Raw genomic sequence first — 22641 nt, forward strand, 5'->3', positions numbered from 1 at the left:
GAAGTAGGTGTATCTGTCTCTAAGTCAACAGTAAAGAGAAGACTCCATAAAAGTAAATAGAAAGGGTTCACATCTAGATGCAAACCATTCATCAATTCCAAAAATAGACAGGCCAGAGTTAAATTTGCTGAAAAACACCTCATGAAGCCAGCTCAGTTCTGGAAAAGTATTCTATGGACAGATGAGACCAAGATCAACCTGTACCAGAATGATGGGAAGAAAAAAGTTTGGAGAAGAAAGGGAACGGCACATGATCCAAGGCACACCACATCCTCTGTAAAACATGGTGGAGGCAACGTGATGGCATGGGCATGCATGGCTTTCAATGGCACTGGGTCACTTGTGTTTATTGATGACAGCAGACAAGAGTAGCCGGATGAATTCTGAAGTGTACCGGGATATACTTTCAGCCCAGATTCAGCCAAATGCCGCAAAGTTGATCGGACGGCGCTTCATAGTACAGATGGACAATGACCCCAAGCATACAGCCAAAGCTACCCAGGAGTTCATGAGTGCAAAAAAGTGGAACATTCTGCAATGGCCAAGTCAATCACCAGATCTTAACCCAATTGAGCATGCATTTCACTTGCTCAAATCCAGACTTAAGACGGAAAGACACACAAACAAGCAAGACCTGAAGACTGCAGCTGTAAAGGCCTGGCAAAGCATTAAGAAGGAGGAAACCCAGCGTTTGGTGATGTCCATGGGTTCCAGACTTAAGGCAGTGATTGCCTCCAAAGGATTCGCAACAAAATATTGAAAATAAAAAAGGGAATTTTGTTTACTTACCGTAAATTCCTTTTCTTCTAGCTCCTATTGGGAGACCCAGACAATTGGGTGTATAGCTTCTGCCTCTGGAGGCCACACAAAGTATTACACTTTAAAAAGTGTAACCCCTCCCCCCTGCCTATACACCCTCCCGTGGACCACGGGCTCCTCAGTTTTGGTGCAAAAGCAGGAAGGAGAAAACTTATAAATTGGTCTAAGGTAAATTCAATCCGAAGGATGTTCGGAGAACTGCAGACCATGAACCAAAAGAACAATTCAACATGAACAACATGTGTACACAAAAGAACAACCAGCCCAAAGGGCACAGGGGCGGGTGCTGGGTCTCCCAATAGGAGCTAGAAGAAAAGGAATTTACGGTAAGTAAACAAAATTCCCTTTTTCTTTGTCGCTCCATTGGGAGACCCAGACAATTGGGACGTCCAAGAGCAGTCCCTGGGTGCGTAAAAGAATACCTCAATAAAAAGAGCCGAAAACGGCCCCCTCTTACAGGTGGGCAACCGCCGCCTGAAGGACTCGCCTACCTAGACTGGCGTCTGCCGAAGCATAGGTATGCACTTGATAGTGTTTCGTGAAAGTGTGCAGACTAGACCACGTGGCTGCCTGACACACCTGCTGAGCCGTCGCCCGGTGACGCAATGCCCAGGACGCACCTACGGCTCTGGTAGAATGGGCTTTCAGCCCTGAAGGGAGCGGAAGCCCGGAAGAACGGTAGGCCTCGAGAATCGGTTCTTTGATCCACCGAGCCAAGGTTGACTTGGAGGCCTGAGAGCTCTTACGCTGGCCAGCGACAAGGACAAAGAGCGCATCTGAACGGCGCAGGGGCGCCGTGCGAGACACGTAGAACCGGAGTGCTCTCACTAGATCCAAAGAGTGCAAATCCTTTTCACACTGGTGAATTGGATTAGGGCAAAAGGAAGGCAAGGAGATATCCTGATTTAGATGAAAAGGGGATACCACCTTAGGGAGAAATTCCGGGACAGGACGCAGAACCACCTTATCCTGGTGAAAAACCAGGAAGGGGGCTTTGCATGACAGCGCTGCAAGCTCAGACACTCTCCGAAGTGATGTGACTGCCACCAGGAAGGCCACCTTCTGCGAAAGACGGGAGAGAGAGACATCCCGCAGCGGCTCAAAAGGCGGCTTTTGAAGAGCCGTCAGGACCCTGTTAAGATCCCAAGGTTCCAACGGACGTTTGTAAGGTGGGACCATGTGGCAAACCCCCTGCAGGAACGTGCGGACCTGCAGAAGCCTGGCTAGACGCTTTTGAAAAAACACGGAGAGCACCGATACTTGGCCCTTGAGAGAGCCGAGGGACAAACCCTTGTCCATTCCAGATTGTAGGAATGAAAGGAATGTGGGTAAGGCAAATGGCCATGGAGGAAAGCCGTTATCAGAGCACCAGGATAAGAAGATTTGCCAAGACCTGTAATAGATCTTGGCGGACGTTGGCTTCCTGGCTTGTCTCATGGTAGCAATGACATCCTGAGACAACCCTGAAGACGCTAGGAGCCAGGACTCAATGGCCACACAGTCAGGTTGAGGGCCACAGAATTCAGATGGAAAAACGGGCCTTGTGACAGCAAGTCTGGGCGGTCTGGAAGTGCCCACGGTTGACCCACCGTGAGATGCCACAGATCCGGATACCACGACCGCCTCGGCCAGTCTGGAGCAACGAGAATGGCGCGACGGCAGTCGGACCTGATCTTGCGTAGTTTTCTGGGCAGCATCGCCAGAGGGGGAAACACATAAGGCAGTCGAAACTGCGACCAATCCTGGACTAAAGCGTCCGCTGCCAGAGCTCTGTGATCCTGAGACCGTGCCATGAAGCCTGGGACCTAGTTGTTGTGCCGTGACGCCATGAGATCGACGTCCGGCGTTCCCCAGCGGCGACAGATCTCTCGAAACACGTCTGGGTGCAGAGACCATTCCCCCGCGTCCATGCCCTGACGACTGAGAAAATCTGCTTCCCAGTTTTCTACGCCCGGGATGTGAACTGCGGAGATGGTGGAGCCTGTGGCTTCCACCCACTGCAGAATCCGCCGGACTTCCTGGAAGGCTTGACGACTGCGAGTGCCGCCTTGGTGGTTGATGTAGGCGACGGCAGTGGCGTTGTCCGACTGTATTCGGATCTGCCTGCCCTGCAGCCACCGATGGAAAGCCAATAGGGCTAGATATACTGCCCTTATCTCCAGGATATTGATCTGAAGGGACGATTCTATCGGAGTCCAGGTTCCTTGAGCCCTGTGGTGGAGAAAAACCGCTTCCCAACCTGACAGGCTCGCGTCCGTGGTGACCACGGCCCAGGTTGGGGGTAGGAAGGATTTTCCCCGAGACAGAGATGTGGGTAGGAGCCACCACTGAAGTGATGTTTTGGTTGCAAGGGAAAGAGAGATGTTCTTGTCGAGGGAAGCCGCACTCTTGTCCCATTTGCGAAGAATGTCCCATTGGAGTGGCCGTAGATGGAATTGCGCAAACGGCACTGCCTCCATAGCTGAAACCATCTTCCCCAGGAAGTGCATGAGGCGCCTTAAGGGGTGTGACTGACTCCGAAGAAGTGATTGCACACCCGCCTGCAGAGAAAGCTGTTTGTCCCACGGTAGCTTGACTAACGCTGGCTGGGTATGAAACTCCATCCCGAGGTAAGTCAGTGATTGGGTCGGTGTCAACTTGGATTTCGGGAAATTGATGATCCACCCGAACTGCTGGAGAGTCGCCAGAGCGACGGTAAGGCTTTGTTGACACGCCACCCAAGAAGGGGCCCTGACTAGGAGATCGTCTAAGTAGGGGATCACCGAGTGGCCCTGAGAGTGTAGGACCGCCACGACGGATGCCATGACTTTGGTGAAAACCCGTGGGGCTGTCGCCAGGCCGAAAGGCAATGCCACGAACTGGAGGTGTTCGTCTCCGATGGCGAAATCTCCTTCCACACAAAGCATAAAAACTGAGGAGCCCGTGGTCCACGGGAGGGTGTATAGGCAGAGGGGAGGGGTTACACTTTTTAAAATGTAATACTTTGTGTGGCCTCCAGAGGCAGAAGCTATACACCCAATTGTCTGGGTCTCCCAATGGAGCGACAAAGAAAATATTTTGTTTGGGTTTGGTTTATTTGTCCAATTACTTTTGACCTCCTAAAATGTGGAGTGTTTGTAAAGAAATGTGTACAATTCCTACAATTTCTATCAGATATTTTTGTTCAAACCTTCAAATTAAACGTTACAATCTGCACTTGAATTCTGTTGTAGAGGTTTCATTTCAAATCCAATGTGGTGGCATGCAGAGCCCAACTCGCGAAAATTGTGTCACTGTCCAAATATTTCTGGACCTAACTGTATGTCCTTTTTTTTCAATTACTTGGCAGAAAGACACCTACTCATTACTTACGCTAGGGCTTGATGCTAGTTCTGTTTTTGGGTACTTCATGGCTAACATCAACCCCAAAAACCATTACCTAGATTGCCAAAGCACCAGGGTAATCAAGAAGAGCCGAAAAGCAGTGCCACAATTGGAGCATCTTGTGATGCTCCACTTCATGGGTGGCTGCAGGTTGGTATTTTTAGGCTGAGAAGGGCCCAATAACCATGGACCTTCCAAGCCTGATAATATCAGCTAACAGCTGTCTTAGTTATCTTTGCTGTTTACCAAAAAGGGAGGGGGGAGCGAGCCTGTGCCATCTAGTCGGACTCGGGAAAGGAGTATGCATATTGCATACTCGCTGCCATGTGATCGTCATTCCCGGCTCTAACACCGGCAAATTATCACAGTACATGCAATTTGAGTATTCACAAGTCTGTGGTTACATAGAATGACTGCAGACTTATGGATTTAGACCAGACAACCCATTTAACTCCTATTATATTTAGGAAGATTATTTTACTGAAAAATGTTCATCTTACCTGGGAATGTGAGGGACTTGTCGTCTTCCATCATTACGTCTCTGTACAGATCCTTGTGTCCTTCTATATACTCCCACTCCTCCATGGAGAAATGCACAGTGACATCCTGACACCTCATAGGAACCTGAGACATAATGATACGGTCATTATCCAGACACATCATCCCTTGTGTTACTGTATAATGTCCCAGTATTCCCAGCAGCGCTCACCTCTCCAGTCAGCAGCTCAATGATTCTGTTGGTGAGGTCTAGGATCTTCTGATCATGGTTTCTGTTATGTAATAATGAGTAAGGTGGAGGCTCCATGATGGGGCTTTGGGTCCTGCTTTCGTCTGATACAATAGGACAGCTGCTGGGGGTCACACACCCACTAAATGTCTTTTTTGCTACTGTGTAATCCTGCAGATGGAGACATTGCACTAGTTATATTCAGAACCTCTCATGTCTCCACCTATGCTCCTGTGTTAGTAATAGAGATGACATATCAGCATATTCCCAGAATCCCTCACCTCTCCGGTCAGCAGGTAGATGATCTCCAGGGTGAGATCTAGAATATGCTTGGTCACTGAATTTCTGTCGTTGTCCAATCCTGTTGGGTTCCTGAAGGAGAGAACCATTGTGTGAGGAGACCTTAGCCGACGCGATCCTGACTGCGGGAATAGAAAACAGTGAAGACATTGCATAGTTTGTATTAGTTCAGGTTTGCATAAACTGGAATATGTGCAGACTAAGCCTTTAGAGCCTGCTAGAAATTACCCTGCATTAGAGAACATCAAGAAGTATGAACTAGATTTGTAATAAAATTTCAAACTTCCCTTAGTTATAACCGACTGTGATGCATGATCCACAGCATCTCAAATTACTAATATAAACGTACGTGATCTCAATAAAACGGAATCTATTATGTCCTCTGCAGGGGCCATAGGTTCCACCAAAATCAGAAGCCAGAATCATCTGTCTTGAATGTGTAAAGCGGGCTTTACACACTGAGATATCGGTACCGATATCGCTGTTGAGGATAAAGAATTGAGTATCCAAAAATACTTAATTCAGCCATTTCATAGACTCAGTTATATAGTTCAGTAGATGTGAACTAACACACATATTTGTGAATGCTTTGTTTCTTACTAACATGTATATATGTATATTGCATATTCAGTGTATTTTCCTTAGACACAGTATATACTAGGATATATATATATATATAGCTTGAAGATGGCTGCTATTTCCTGTTCCACACCCAAGACAGATGGACAAAAGAAATTCCTGGAGCCTGGACTTACCAATCCAAGGAGGATGTGTAGATCTCTCTACGTCATGAAGCCCTGCCCTGCGATACTTGATTGGACTAAAACTTTTGTTTACACCCCCTTACTGTTTGGTCTAGAGTTTCTTTCAAACAATAAAAAACACACTTGGTCTAGAGCCAGTCATGGAGATAGATATAACTGACTTGCTGTGCAGTTATTTATTCTCGTGTGCACACATGACATTTTTAATTAGAAACAGCAGCCGGATATCGAGAGATCCTTTGAGTCTCATCATCATCGTCATTTGGACCCTGACAGTTGGCGCGCCAAGTGTGGTGCCACCGAGAAGGGTGAGTCAGATCTTCCACTTTCCGGACGTCTGGGGGCTACTCCACAAGTATCCAGGTGTCGCTCGATAGGATTGATCACCCTCCGTTTCACGGTGAGCATCATATACATTGTGTGTGCTGTTTTATCTGTGGATCGAGAGACACCTGGCGAAAGGGGGTGGTCACTAGTCCGGAGAATGGTAGTGCACCGGAGACCTAACGGTGTGACTGTCACTCGCCGGTGGGCAAGAAACGGACCCAGTCCCCATAGGGGCTAGGGGTAGGTTTTAAAGTATCCGGCTGTCTGTAATTAGAAATGGGGTGCTTTTTTTGAGTAGCTGTTGGGTTGTATAAAGTGTATAGTTAATAAGGCTTGTGATTTCTCTGTTTGGTTCTCGGAGAGTTAATTGTCTGTTATTGTTCATGGAGGGAGAGAAAATGGAGGCTAGGGATGCAGCTGCTGTCTTTGTTCTGTGAAAAAGCAGGGGGGGAAGTTAATCACCCACTGCCTGCAGTTTTTTTCTTCTTCACTGAGAGCGAAGAGGCAGACTGCGGGGGTCTGTTAGAGCCCAGGGATATCCATGACAGTCTTTCTATTGAGAACAAAGAATGCGAGAGGGGGGGCAGAAGCCCACAGAAGCAGCTACATCCTTACATTCTCACACTCAGAGGAAGCAAAAAGGTGGGGGCCATATGTCCACCAGCTGCTTGAGACAGAGCGGAGATCGAATTACGCAGCCTGCATTTTTTCGCTGAGAACAGAAGAGAGCAGGAAGCAAGGGGGGTGGAGGAGACACCGGTGGTCAAGACAGCGCAGCTCTTTGCAGTGAGGAGAACGGAGGGGTCAGTGGGGTAGTATACAGGAGATGGTTGCAGCCTTTGTATAGTAAAGCAAACAGAGAAGTTGTAATGATTTGAAAGAAAGACAAGTGTTATTTTGGTTTGGATTAGAGAGAAATTAACGGGTTCATGCATTTTTCAGTTTTTTGTTTTTTTTTGTTTTTTTTTTAACTTGTTTGTTTTTGAACAGAAGTATGAGAACTAGCGATTCCCCTGTGTTGCGGATGACACAGCCACTGTTTGTTAGATATTAGATATTAGACATTAAATATTGAATATTAAATATTAAATATTAAATATTGAATGTTGGATAGATAATAAACGAGGCGGGAAGGGTTCTGTTAACTTAAAGTGGATTTAGCGTATTCCCCTGCGGTTCAGGCGCATGTCACTGTCTGCGTGGCAGACGAGGCGGGAAAGGAACTCACTTTAGTTGAGGTAAGGGTGCTGGAGTTAGCGGATTCTCCTGCGTATTAGACGCGAGTCACTGTCAGCGTGTTACAAACGCGGACGAGGCGAGAAAGGACTCCGTTGGAACGGCCGATCCAATTAAGCACTGTATACTCTGTTCAAAAGATAAATATGTTGTTTTTAGTAGGAGCTGAGAACGCTGTCGCCCTAGTTACAAAAAATGGAAAAAATATAAAAGATTGCAAAAAGTTGTGTAAAATCGTTGGACTACCACTAGATGGCAGGCTGCAATCCATGTACTGAAGTTCAGATTAATCTCCAGTGAGAGTATCCTGGAGAATAAAGACCTCATTCACTGTCTGTTGCTGTTTGTAGAATCACTAAATGTTTTTCTCTAGCGGTGCCTCATTGTTCTTCTCTAGAAGTCATTATATCTGGTGCTAATCCAATCTCTCCTTTGTATGCTGGAATGCAAATTTACAGGCACTAAAAGTATCCCTGGTTTACTACATAGTTCCAGCCACTCCCAGTACACCCAGGGAGTCACAACATGGATGCTGCACCCGGAAATCAGGTGCCTGGAACTTCCTGTGGCAGCCGTCTTGCTACACCCACTGATGGCAGTATACCTCATAAGCCACACCCCTCGCAATGGCTCTTTGTTCAAAGCTCTCCACCCATCCCCGGTGGGAGGTGTTCTGTGGTATAAATGACTAACACATTTGAATAAGTATAAATTGTATATTTGTTTACTCAGCTATCCAATACATGTAAGTCAAAGATAAGTAAGTGAAATTTTTTACTGAATTGATAAAGTCAGAGATAAGAATGGAATGTGTCTTTCCCCAATAGTGACGTAAGTTTGGTTTAACCCTTAGAGTTCAGGATTTCCCATTTTTAGTTTACTGCTTATACCGGAATAGGGAATATTAGATTTCATGGGATGTGCGATATAATTTGTATTGTTTTGTTTTTAATGGCGATTTATTTGAACAATATATTTTTATTTTGTGACTCTATCACCTTTTCTGTTTTTACGATTATTTCTAAACAATTCATATATTTTTGCAGGTTAGTCGCCTAGTCACAGCTGTCATTTCATCATGTCTCAGTTGTTTCTACTATGAAAGGTTTTTCTTTTCTTTATGGATACAGTGTTTATTGTAAGGTTTTAAAATTTCCCAGTAATGTATATTGTTGTGAGATATACGTTATTTTCAGTGTTTGTTCTTTTTATGTTTTAGTATGTGGCTAATTTATTACCTGCTGTTTTATCTTTTCTTTTAGGGAATACCAGTATAAAAACGCTGAATTTTGCTATATTGGTAAATAAACAATTAAACAAGGGGGGAATAAGGTATTAATTATATTCTCCAGTTTCTTGGAGGGCGCAGTAGGCATATTAGATAGGTTTTGAAGCTGACCTTTTTCCCACAGGCTATGTTTATTAGATTACTATGAGGTATATCTGTTAACTGAAATAGGAAAGTCTTGTCTTATATGTTTATTTGTTTGTTTCTTTATTAAGTATTCTCAGTCATGTGAAGTATAGATGACCACTAACTGTATTATGATCAGATATAAAGTTATAAGAATGATCTAATGTATATTTTTTTAGTTTTTGTTTTTATAGATGAAACCAGATGGTGCTCGATTCTGCACTGGATATGCTGCTGTTTACACCACATGAGGTAGTCTAAATTCGACCACTCCCTCCAATCCTATTGATACAGGAGACAGTGATGTATTAATGCCTCTCTAGATGGGTAGAACAGGAGTGGGTAAGAGTCTTTAGAGGTGTATGTAGGTTGTAGATTTTTTCCTGTTGTCAAATGAATTAGGTATGCCAAAAAGAAAGTCTAGATCTGAGCTGATGGATTCGGATGGAGATCCTCGCACAGGTGCAGCTGACCAAGAAGCAGTGAACGGGCCTAGAGTTGAGAGTCTTTCACCAATACCGACCATGCCTTGGTGACACCGGTCACGTCAGTGACTTCTGTCACTCCTTGTGTTCTTAAATCCCTACAGGAACAAGCGATACAACAAGGAATGGAGTGTGACATGCAGGGAGCCAGCTGACTGAGGAAGGTCTGTGGACAAAGGGTGGTAAGCTTTCTCTGCCATGAGAGCTCTTCTTAATGATGGCCCAGGTAACATCTGTGAAAGACAATTGTCAGTATGTGCTTTGGTGACGCCAGGGTTCAGTACCCAGGTGGGCAGATTCACCCAGTCTTGTGAGACAAGTGCCTAGAACGAAGTGAGAAAAACTGTAAAGAGTCCGTAGAAACACCCTGCACCTACTCTACCCATTCTTAGAGACTGCAAACTGATTATAGATGTATATCATGAGCATGTTGTATGCAAGTCTGTGCGTGTTGTGTAAATTTCTCTCCAGGTTTGGTCAGAGGCATTTCAGTGCAGAAAACGACATTATTGTTGAGAAGCACATGAAGGTGGTATGTAAAAAAAAAAATGTGTTTACAAAAAGTGTATATTTTATAGAAAAGTGGAAACTAGTAAATCGTGTATAAAATGTATATGTTTTGTTTTCTTTTTGCAATAAGCAGGTCTTTATGTACGATGTTTTTTGGTTTAGCATAGACATGTATATTTTTATATAATTGACTGAATAGTGTGATAAACAGGTGTATTCTCCAATTCCAGATCTTAAATCAGAGCTAGTAGCATATGGTCTCCAGTCAGGAGACTGATTGATCCTAAAGGACAAGCGAGAAAGAGCCATGAGTCAACACTAGAGGAGCTGATCCAACCACAGAAACATCTATGGATCCACACCTCGCATTGTAGAAGGGTTAATCAACCAGAGCTGCACTGAGCGTTCTGCTCATACTTATCCTTTTCAGAAAACCCTGTATAGTCTTAGACCAGCATTGCCAGAACAGTTAGAAGAGAGGACTTAGAGAACCTTGAGACATGGGAAAGTCCAACTACAAAGGGTGAGGACTCGCCTAGGAGTCCTTGGTCTCAAACCGGTGAAGAAAACCCCTTTCCCCTTTCCGCCCATGTTTCAACGTTCAGTTAGGCAGGTTTTTCAACAGATCTTTCTACCTCTCTTCCTAAGGGAACACAGTACCCTTAGAATTTATAAATGGCAGAAGTAAGTCTTTAGGGGGGACTGTTGAGGATAAAGAATTGAGTATCCAAAAATACTTAATTCAGCCATTTCATAGACTCAGTTATATAGTTCAGTAGATGTGAACTAACACACATATTTGTGAATGCTTTGTTTCTTACTAACATGTATATATGTATATTGCATATTCAGTGTATTTTCCTTAGACACAGTATATACTAGGATATATATATATATATATATATATATATATATATATAGCTTGAAGATGGCTGCTATTTCCTGTTCCACACCCAAGACAGATGGACAAAAGAAATTCCTGGAGCCTGGACTTACCAATCCAAGGAGGATGTGTAGATCTCTCTACGTCATGAAGCCCTGCCCTGCGATACTTGATTGGACTAAAACTTTTGTTTACACCCCCTTACTGTTTGGTCTAGAGTTTCTTTCAAACAATAAAAAACACACTTGGTCTAGAGCCAGTCATGGAGATAGATATAACTGACTTGCTGTGCAGTTATTTATTCTCGTGTGCACACATGACATTTTTAATTAGAAACAGCAGCCGGATATCGAGAGATCCTTTGAGTCTCATCATCATCGTCATTTGGACCTTGACATCGCTAGCGTGCGTACCCACCCCCATCGTTTGTGCGATACGGGCAAATCGCTGCCCGTCGCGCACAAAATCAAGCACCCCCGTCACACGGACTTACCTGTCCTGCGACGTCGCTCTGGCCGGCGATCCGCCTCCTTTCTAAGGGGGCGGGTCATGCAGCGTCACAGCGACGTCACACGGCAGGCGTCCAATAGAAGCGAAGGGGCGGAGATGAGCGGGACGTAAACATCCCACCCACCTCTTCCTTCCGCATTGCCGGTGGAGGCAGGTAAGGAGATGTTCGTCGTTCCTGCGGTGTCACACACAGCGATGTGTGCTGCCGCAGGATCGAGGAACAACAATGTTAATTAGAAGAGAACGATTTTTTGTTTTAGGACGCCCTCTCCATGGCAAACGATTTTGGCCACTTTTGTGATCGTTTTAGGTCGCACAAAAGTGTCACACGCTGCGATATCGTTAATGACGCCGGATGTGCTTCACTAACGACGTGACCCCGACGATAAATCATTAACGATATCATAGCGTGTAAAGCCCCCTTAAGACTCAGCAACAATTCCCCAGACATTAATAGACTTTAAACCCTTCCCTACACTGGCAGCTTTTGTTTTTTTCTCTTTTTTGATTTTAGTATGAAGAAATAGGATATTCCCTCTCGTCCTCAGATTTACAGCCCATATATATTAGCGGTCTGTGGTTGTTTGACAGGAGCTGTGATGGCCGCCTCTCACCTGATGACATCCTAGTAGTGGTGGGTGAGCACTGCCATGCTTAGGTGCTCGGTAGTCTTAACCAGCAGTCGGAGGGGCTCGATTTGTGTAGAGAGTATAATGGAAGAGTATGGGGAACTCAATTATTTTTCAAGATTTAGTTCCCCATAAACTTCCATTTTACTCGGTAAATGGGTCGAACCCGTCTGACCTGCTGGATACTAGTATCGAACTCCCAGGCAAAAAAGTGCTCACTCATCACTACATCCTAGCAGGGCCGGCGTCAGCACCCAGCACACCTGGGCAAGTGCTGAGGCCCTAGACCACCAAAGGGGCCCACTCGCAGTGGCAGGGTGGCGTACCACCAATGGCGTCAGGCCACGCGGCCGCTATGGAGCCCATGAGTCAGAGAGGCCGGGTGCCAGCGCGTGGGGGAGGGGGCCTCCCTCCCCCCGCTGAGGATTGCACTTTCAATAGTATCAGCATCGCAATTGAAAGCAATGATGATAGAGGGAGTGGCACACTCTCTCTCAACATTCTCCTTCAGCATCTGTCTGCGCTCTGCCTCTAACAGCTCAGTACGGAGGAGCGTGATGACGTAATTAGTGTGTGCGCCTGTGTCTTGAGCTGTCAGAGGAGCAGAACAGTGGACACGCTGAGGTGAACATGGGGGCTGCATGATGCTGCCACATGGGGTCTGCATGGTGCTGCCACATGGGGTCTGCATGGTGCTGCCACATGGGGGCTGCACGGTGCTGCCACATGGGGGCTGCATGGTGCTGCGACATGGGGGCTGCATAATGCTATATGGAGTAATATGAGGCTGCATTAAATTATGTGGAGCAATATGGGTGCATTATGTTATATGGAGGAATGTGGGGGCTGCATACTTCTATACCCCCCCAGAGCAGTATGTCTCCTCCACCACAGTGCTGTATGCCCCCCAGAGCTCTATGTCCCTTCCACCCCAGTGCTGTATACCCCGAGAGCTCTATGTACCTTTCACCCCAGTGCTCTATACCCTCCAGAGCTGTGTGTCCCCCTCCACCCCAGTGCTGTATGCCCCTCAGAGCTGTATCTCCCCTTCTGGAGCTGTATCCCCCCCTCCTCATTAATGTGTATACCCCCAGTAATGTGTATGTCCCCAGCATCTCCTGTGTCAGTGTGCTCTGTGTGCGGCCATGTTTGTTAGTGACGGCCATCATGCAGTACAGAAACATGCCGGAGGAGCTGGATGGGAGACAAGCAGGGAGGTGAGTGAGGCTGCTGCTGGCTTCCCCATATTAATAATATTTCTAATGTGTCTGTGTGTGTATGATGTATAGCTATGTATGTCAGTGTATATGACTGTGTATGGATTTGTCTGTTTATATGTATTTTTCTGAATTTCTCTTTAAATATGACTATGTACATATGCCTGTATGTGTACGTATCTGTATATGTGTGTGTGTGTGGATGGGGCCCACTGAGACTCTTTCACCCGGGGCCCACAAATACCTGGAGCTGGCACTGCATCCGATGTTTCATTATTAGCTGTTCCGACACAAATTAACATGGCATCACTCCGCAACGATGATGTCGTGCCAGGCTGGTTAATCAAAAGAGCCATGCATGCTGGGTAGTAGGGGGAACTCATAGTTTGCATACAGAGGCCAGACATTACTGTTGTGGCCAATGGACAGGATCATGTAAATCGATCTGCACCAAATCTAATTCCAACCACTTTCCGGATATTCTATACGTCCCTATTGTGCTGTCAAAACAGCGCTGACCCATTCAGGCATTCCCCCACAAGATCTTTGATGGAATCTGGCACCAAAGCATCTTTTAATAATTGCGGTGAGGTCTCCATGGATCAGATCCCACAGATGCTCCACCACGTTGGGATCTGGCAAATGTGTTCTGCTCCCTCACAATTTACATTGTGACATTTTATCCTGGTCAAAGAAGCCATGAAGGGCTGTACACGGGAAAGAAGCCATGAAGGGCTGTACACTGGGAAAAAAGCCATGAAGGGCTGTACACGGGAAAGAAGATAAGAAGGGCTGTACACAGGAAAGAAGCCATGAAGGGCTATACACGGGAAAGAAGCCATTAAGGTCTGTACTTTACATCAGAAAGAAGCCATGAAGGGCTGTACACGGGAAAGAAGCCATAAAGGGCTGTGCACGGGGTCGGGAACGAAGCCATGAAGGGCTGTACACGGGAAAGAAGCCATGAAGGGCTGTGCACGGGAAAGAAGCCATAAAGGGCTGTGCACGGGAAAGAAGCCATAAAGGGCTGTACACGGGAAAGAAGCTATGAAGGGCTTTCCACGGGAAAGAAGCCATGAAGGGTTGTACACGGGAAAGAAGTAATGAAGGGCTGTACACGGGAAAGAAGCCATGAAGGGCTGTACACTGGGGAAAAAAGCCATGAAGGGCTGTATACGGGAAAGAAGACAAGAAGGGCTGTACACAGGAAAGAAGCCATGAAGGGCTATACACGGGAAAGAAGCCATAAAGGGCTGTACACGGGAAAGAAGCCATGTAGGGCTGTACACGTGAAAGAAGCCAAGAAGGGCTGTATACGGGAAAGAAGCCATGAAGGGCTGTACATCAGAAAGAAGCCATGAAGGGCTGTACACGGGAAAGAAGCCATGAAGGGCTGTACACGGGAAAGAAGCCATAAAGGGCTGTACACGGGAAAGAAGCCATAAAGGGCTGTGCACGGGGTCGGGAACTAAGCCATGTAGGGCTGTACACGTGAAAGAAGCCAAGAAGGGCTGTACATTGGAAAGAAGCCATGAAGGACTGTACACGTGAAAGAAGCCATGAAGGGCTGTACATCGGAAAGAAGCCATGAAGGACTGTACACGTGAAAAAAGCCATGAAGGGCTGTACACGTGAAAGAAGCCATGAAGGGCTGTCCACGGGAAAGAAGCCATGAAGGGCTGTCCACGGGAAAGAAGCCATGAAGGGCTGTACATGGTAAAGAAGCCATGAAGGGCTGTATACGGGAAAGAAGCCCTGAAGGGCTGTGCACGGGAAAGAAGCCATGAAGGGCTGTACACGGGAAAGAAGCCATGAAGGGCTGTACACGGGAAAGAAGCCTGTACACATGAAAGAAGCCAAGAAGGGCTGTATACGGGAAAGAAGCCATGAAGGGCTGTATACGGGAAAGAAGCCATGAAGGGCTGTATACGGGAAAGAAGCCATGAAGGGCTGTATACGGGAAAGAAGCCATGAAGGGCTGTACACTGGAAAGAAGCCATAAAGGGCTGTACACTGGAAAGAAGCCATAAAGGGCTGTGCACGGGGTCGGGAAAGAAGCCATGAAGGACTGTACATATGAAAGAAGCCAAGAAGGGCTGTACACGGGAAAGAAGCCATGAAGGGCTGTATACGGGAAAGAAGCCATGAAGGGCTGTACATGGGAAAGAAGCCATGAAGGGCTGTACACGGGAAAGAAGCCATGAAGGGCTGTACACATGAAAGAAGCCATGAAGGGCTGTACAAGGGAAAGAAGCCATGAAGGGCTGTACACATGAAAGAAGCCAAGAAGGGCTGTATACAGGAAAGAAGCCATGAAGGGTTTTTATACGGGAAAGAAGCCATGAAGGGCTGTACACGGGAAAGAAGCCATGAAGGGCTGTACACGGGAAAGAAGCCATAAAGGGCTGTACAACAGAAAGATGCCATGAAGGGCTGTACACAGGAAAGAAGCCATAAAGGGCTGTAAACAGGAAAGAAGCCATGAAGGGCTGTACAACGGAAAGAAGGCATGAAGGGCTGTACACTGGGAAAAAAGCCATGAAGGGCTGTACACAGGAAAGAAGCCATGAAGGGCTATACACGGGAAAGAAGCCATTAACGTCTGTACTTTACATCAGAAAGAAGCCATGAAGGGCTGTACACGGGAAAGAAGCCATGAATGGCTGTACACGGGAAAGAAGCCATGAAGGGCTGTACACGGGAAAGAAGCCATAAAGGGTTGTGCACGGGGTCGGGAACGAAGCCATGAAGGGCTGTACACGGGAAAGAAGCCATGAAGGGCTGTGCACGGGAAAGAAGCCATAAAGGGCTGTACACGGGAAAGAAGCCATGAAGGGCTGTACACTGGAAAGAAGCCATAAAGGGCTGTGCACGGGAAAGAAGCCATAAAGGGCTGTGCACGGGAAAGAAGCCATGTAGGGCTGTCCACGTGAAAGAAGCCAAGAAGGGCTGTATACGGTAAAGAAGCCATGAAGGGCTGTACACGGGAAAGAAGCCATAAAGGGCTGTGCACGGGGTCGGGAACGAAGCCATGTAGGGCTGTACACGTGAAAGAAGCCAAGAAGGGCTGTATACGGAAAAAAGCCATGAAGGGCTGTACATCGGAAAGAAGCCATGAAGGGCTGTACACGGGAAAGAAGCCATGAAGGGCTGTACACGGAAAAGAAGCCATGAAGGGCTGTACACGTGAAAGAAGCCATGAAGGGCTGTACATCGGAAAGAAGCCATGAAGGGCTGTACACGGGAAAGAAGCCATGAAGGACTGTACACATGAAAGAAGCCAAGAAGGGCTGTACACAGGAAAGAAGCCATGAAGGGCTGTACATGGGAAAGAAGCCATGAAGGGCTGTACACAGGAAAGAAGCCATGAAGGGCTGTACACATGAAAGAAGCCATAAAGGGCTGTAAACAGGAAAGAAGCCACGAAGGGTTGTACAACGGAAAGAAGGCATGAAGGACTGTACAACGGAAAGAAGGCATGAAGGGCCGTACAACGGAAAGAAGCCACGAAGGACCGTAAAGAAGCCATGAAGGGCTGTACACAGGAAAGAAGCCATAAAGGACTGTACACATGAAAGAAGCCAAGAAGGGCTGTATACGGGAAAGAAGCCATGAAGGGCTGTGTACGGGAAAGAAGCCATGAAGGGCTGTACACGGGAAAGAAGCCATGAAAGGCTGTATACGGGAAAGAAGCCATGAAGGGCTGTATACGGGAAAGAAGCCATGAAGGGCTGTACACTGGAAAGAAGCCATGAAGGGCTGTACACTGGAAAGAAGCCATAAAGGGCTGTGCACGGGGTCGGGAACGAAGCCATGAAGGGCTGTACACGGGAAAGAAGCCATGAAGGGCTGTGCACGGGAAAGAAGCCATGAAGGGCTGTACACGGGAAAGAAGCCATGAAGGGCTGTACACAGGAAAGAAGCCATAAAGGGCTGTGCATGGGAAAGAAGCCATAAAGGGCTGTGCACGGGAAAGAAGCCATGAAGGACTGTACACATGAAAGAAGCCAAGAAGGGCTGTACAAGGGAAAGAAGCCATGAAGGGCTGTATACGGGAAAGAAGCCATGAAGGGCTGTACATGGGAAAGAAGCCATGAAGGGCTGTAGACAGGAAAGAAGCCATGAAGGGCTGTACACGGGAAAGAAGCCATGAAGGGCTGTACACGGGAAAGAAGCCATAAAGGGCTGTAAACAGGAAAGAAGCCATGAAGGGTTGTACAACGGAAAGAAGGCATGAAGGACTGTACAACGGAAAGAAGGCATGAAGGGCTGTACAACGGAAAGAAGCCATGAAGGACCGTACAACGGAAAGAAGGCATGAAGGGCCGTACAACGGAAAGAAGCAATGAAGGGCTGTACAACAGAAAGAAGGCATGAAGGGCTGTACAACGGAAAGAAGGCATGAAGGGCTGTACAACGGAAAGAAGCCATGAAGGGCTGCACATGGTAAAGAAGCCATGAAGGGCTGTACACGGGAAAGAAGCCAAGAAGGGCTGTATACGGGAAAGAAGCCACGAAGGGCTGTACACGGGAAAGCAGCCATGAAGGGCTGTATACGGGAAAGAAGCCATGAAGGGCTGTATACGGGAAAGAAGCCATGAAGGGCTGTACACTGGAAAGAAGCCATAAAGGGCTGTGCACGGGAAAGAAGCCATAAAGGGCTGTGCACGGGAAAGAAGCCATGAAGGGCTGTGCACGGGAAAGAAGCCATAAAGGGCTGTGCACGGGAAAGAAGCCATGAAGGGCTGTACACGGGAAAGAAGCCATAAAGGGCTGTACACGGGAAAGAAGCCATAAAGGGCTGTGCATGGGAAAGAAGCCATAAAGGGCTGTGCACGGGAAAGAAGCCATAAAGGGCTGTGCATGGGAAAGAAGCCATAAAGGGCTGTGCACGGGAAAGAAGCCATGAAGGACTGTACACATGAAAGAAGCCAAGAAGGGCTGTACACGGGAAAGAAACCATGAAGGGCTGTATACGGGAAAGAAGCCATGAAGGGCTGTACACGGGAAAGAAGCCATGAAGGGCTGTATATGGGAAAGAAGCCATGAAGGGCTGTATACGGGAAAGAAGCCATGAAGGGCTGTACACTGGAAAGAAGCAATAAAGGGCTGTGCACGGGGTCGGGAACGAAGCCATGAAGGGCTGTACACAGGAAAGAAGCCATGAAGGGCTGTGCACGGGAAAGAAGCCATGAAGGGCTGTACACGGGAAAGAAGCCATAAAGGGCTGTGCACGGGAAAGAAGCCATGAAGGGCTGTACACGGGAAAGAAGCCATAAAGGGCTGTGCATGGGAAAGAAGCCATAAAGGGCTGTGCATGGGAAAGAAGCCATTAAGGGCTGTACACGGGAAAGAAGCCATGAAGGACTGTACACATGAAAGAAGCCAAGAAGGGCTGTACACAGGAAAGAAGCCATGAAGGGCTGTACATGGGAAAGAAGCCATGAATAGCTGTACACAGGAAAGAAGCCATGAAGGGCTGTACACGGGAAAGAAGCCATAAAGGGCTGTAAACAGGAAAGAAGCCATGAAGGGTTGTACAACAGAAAGAAGGCATGAAGGACTGTACAACGGAAAGAAGGCATGAAGGGCTGTACAACGGAAAGAAGCCATGAAGGACCGTACAACGGAAAGAAGGCATGAAGGGCCGTACAACGGAAAGAAGCAATGAAGGGCTGTACAACAGAAAGAAGGCATGAAGGGCTGTACAACGGAAAGAAGGCATGAAGGGCTGTACAACGGAAAGAAGCCATGAAGGGCTGCACATGGTAAAGAAGCCATGAAGGGCTGTACACGGGAAAGAAGCCAAGAAGGGCTGTATACGGGAAAGAAGCCACGAAGGGCTGTACACGGGAAAGCAGCCATGAAGGGCTGTATACGGGAAAGAAGCCATGAAGGGCTGTATACGGGAAAGAAGCCATGAAGGGCTGTACACTGGAAAGAAGCCATAAAGGGCTGTGCACGGGAAAGAAGCCATAAAGGGCTGTGCACGGGAAAGAAGCCATGAAGGGCTGTATACGGGAAAGAAGCCATGAAGGGCTGTGCACGGGAAAGAAGCCATAAAGGGCTGTGCACGGGAAAGAAGCCATGAAGGGCTGTACACGGGAAAGAAGCCATAAAGGGCTGTACACGGGAAAGAAGCCATAAAGGGCTGTGCATGGGAAAGAAGCCATAAAGGGCTGTGCACGGGAAAGAAGCCATGAAGGGCTGTACACGGGAAAGAAGCCATAAAGGGCTGTGCATGGGAAAGAAGCCATAAAGGGCTGTGCACGGGAAAGAAGCAATGAAGGACTGTACACATGAAAGAAGCCAAGAAGGGCTGTACACGGGAAAGAAACCATGAAGGGCTGTATACGGGAAAGAAGCCATGAAGGGCTGTACACGGGAAAGAAGCCATGAAGGGCTGTATATGGGAAAGAAGCCATGAAGGGCTGTATACGGGAAAGAAGCCATGAAGGGCTGTACACTGGAAAGAAGCAATAAAGGGCTGTGCACGGGGTCGGGAACGAAGCCATGAAGGGCTGTACACAGGAAAGAAGCCATGAAGGGCTGTGCACGGGAAAGAAGCCATGAAGGGCTGTACACGGGAAAGAAGCCATAAAGGGCTGTGCACGGGAAAGAAGCCATGAAGGGCTGTACACGGGAAAGAAGCCATAAAGGGCTGTGCATGGGAAAGAAGCCATAAAGGGCTGTGCATGGGAAAGAAGCCATAAAGGGCTGTACACGGGAAAGAAGCCATGAAGGACTGTACACATGAAAGAAGCCAAGAAGGGCTGTACACAGGAAAGAAGCCATGAAGGGCTGTACATGGGAAAGAAGCCATGAAGGGCTGTACACAGGAAAGAAGCCATGAAGGGCTGTACACATGAAAGAAGCCATAAAGGGCTCTAAACAGGAAAGAAGCCACGAAGGGTTGTACAACGGAAAGAAGGCATGAAGGACTGTACAACGGAAAGAAGGCATGAAGGGCCGTACAACGGAAAGAAGCCATGAAGGACCGTACAACGGAAAGAAGGCATGAAGGGCCGTACAACGGAAAGAAGCAATGAAGGGCCGTACAACGGAAAGAAGACATGAAGGGCTGTACAACGGAAAGAAGCCATGAAGGGCTGTACAACGGAAAGAAGCCATGAAGGGCTGTACACTGGAAAGAAGCCATAAAGGGCTGTGCACGGGGTCGGGAAAGAAGCCATGAAGGGCTGTATACGGGAAAGAAGGCATGAAGGGCTGTGAACATGTGAAAGTAACAACCTGAAGAATTCCAGACACCGCGGTTTCTCGGCAGCACATTGCCCGTACGTGCCACACCGCCAGCTTGCTGTCTTCCCATAATGCACCCTGGTGTGCATGTTACCCTTGGCTGTTTCTCAGCAGTAGTCCCCATGATTATGTAGCACAAATATCAAACATCCAGGAAACTCACCTAGGAGGTGGATAACCCAGCACTGGCAGATCAGGTCCTGGGAGAGATGTCACATGCTTCTTTAGGTCTTCACCGTAAGGCTAGAGCCATCAAAGTAAGGAAGAGCCATGGCGTCCTGTTTGTAACAAGGCGACCAATGTTAGTCATGTCACCTGCCAGAGGTTTCAATATTATTGCAGTTTTGTGCAATAATTACATGAAATCATACGTACCCCTGTGTGGATGCTATGTCCTAAGAACTGCAGGACCTGTGATGATGTCACATCATGTGATCAGTCATGTGACATTAGGGGCAGAGCTCAGCAGTGAGCAGCTGCTCAGTGAGGACTCCTGAGCGTTTTACGGTGTGAATACTTATTCTAGCTGGGGTGGGGTATAATTGTTTACATGAGGTACTTTTAGCCACATTGCATCCAAAGCTATGTGTGCTTTACCAGAACACTTTACACTGCTGTTTTCAGGCATGTAGGAGAATTTTTTAATGGAAATCTGTCACCAGGATTTTGCAATGTAAGCTGAGAACAGCATGCTGCAAGGGTTAAAAAAGATAAAACATCTGTGTTTCTCTCATCTGTGTGCAGCTGTTTACTCATACTAAAGGGTTTATTGCTCTGTAATTAACATTGGTGTGAGTCCTCTGCACATGCAGGGCAGACTGACATGCCTACTGCTGTGATTGACACCTCACAGTCCATGCACAATCTCTATTGATCTCCTGGTGTTGATGGAAACAGCTCACAGCTGTCTCCAGTCAATTCTGAGATACAGTCAGATAGCTGTGTAGCACCTAAGGGGCAAGGGGTTAATTTACTCGTCACCGGGCCAGTGATATCGGGTCAGGGGGATGTCACGGGGTGGCCCTTGTGCCCGGTTTCATGGCCCCGAGGTGTACAATAAAGGAGGGGGTGGTGATAATGGAGGTTTGATTTCGTGACGCCACCTGCGGTATGCGGCCAGGGAATTAGCCGCCACTGCTGTCGCTGTCCTCTGGGGCGGATGGTAATAGCAGCTAAGATGTTTCTGCTCCCCACAGGTGGAGTGGGCCCCGGGGAGGATGATCAGGGGAGTAATAATGGCAGGCGCCGAGGCGCGGGGGGCGGTGCCAGCAAGAACAGGCGAACACAGTCTCTGCGGGTTCCAGGTGTTTTACTCACAGTTCTTTAAGTAATCCAGTTGCCGCTCCTGAAGCACTGGCCACCGCTGTGATGGGCCCCAGCCGATCCAGAGCAATTTGAGGTCACCGCCGATGTTCCCACTGTGAGTCCTGTCTGGTCAGGGTCCCTCCAATACCGGTGTATAAGGAATATGGAATGGGCTGCAGGTGTTCCCTGCATTCTCCGCAGACCCTGGAATCCCGTGTAGCTGTAGAGAACCCTGGCTGAGCTGTATGCTCAAAGCCACGGGTCCTATGGCACTCCCAGAAGTTTGAACTAAAAGAAGATTGGACCGAGGTCCCAGGTGTGTGTCTCACCGCAAGCTGTGCTCGGGGCTAATCAACCATGTGTGAAGATGCTCCTTCCCTTTTCCCCAAGTGGTGTCCCCCCCCCCAGGTGGTTGTCCTAGTGACCACGAAGTCCCATGCTTCGTGATGGCCACCCTCCTATCTACCCCAAGCCAACCCCTTGTTGGGAAGGCACCTAACTTGTTGTGGTGTGTGAATGTGAAAATCACCAGCGATTAACCTCTCCTTACCCAGGATGAGCACCATGTTGCACCCCAGGGCTTTGGGGTACTCGGTCCCAGGCCTGGTTTCACTGGGAAGTGTCACAGGTGTAATGGTCGGTGCCTGGTTCTGTGACCCTGGGGGGGTCGCTTTTAAAAAAGGGTATTTACAGCGATTGTAATAAAGTTTTTGTCGTGACGCCAATTGCAGGTTGTAGCTATATGGATGGAGCTGCCGCTGCACAGTCTCTCACTGCTGGGGCTGATATTAATGTCAGCCTGGATGTTGTGGCCCTCCGCAAGTAGGGCTAGGCCCCAGGGAATAAATGATGGTGTTTGATGTATAAGTACATTAACAGTACCAGGGCACAG

General features: G+C 47.7%; 1 protein-coding gene across 2 annotated transcripts in view; it reads right to left on the reverse strand.

The window, feature by feature from the left end:
• LOC142311252 (uncharacterized) overlaps positions 1-20866 on the reverse strand; it is a 31580-nt gene extending 10714 nt beyond the window's left edge. For both annotated transcript variants that reach the window (XM_075349487.1, XM_075349486.1), the window contains exons 1-5: positions 20820-20866; positions 20608-20722; positions 5191-5331; positions 4892-5080; positions 4683-4806 (exon numbers count right to left, since the gene is read on the reverse strand). In XM_075349487.1, the coding sequence (XP_075205602.1) occupies positions 4683-4806; positions 4892-5080; positions 5191-5298 (421 nt within the window). In that variant the 5' untranslated portion in view covers positions 5299-5331; positions 20608-20722; positions 20820-20866. The remainder of the gene's footprint in view (positions 1-4682; positions 4807-4891; positions 5081-5190; positions 5332-20607; positions 20723-20819) is intronic.
• Positions 20867-22641: the final 1775 nt, after the last annotated feature.

This window comes from Anomaloglossus baeobatrachus, chromosome 5 (genome assembly GCF_048569485.1).
Source record: "Anomaloglossus baeobatrachus isolate aAnoBae1 chromosome 5, aAnoBae1.hap1, whole genome shotgun sequence".
NCBI classification, from domain to species: Eukaryota; Metazoa; Chordata; class Amphibia; order Anura; family Aromobatidae; genus Anomaloglossus; species Anomaloglossus baeobatrachus.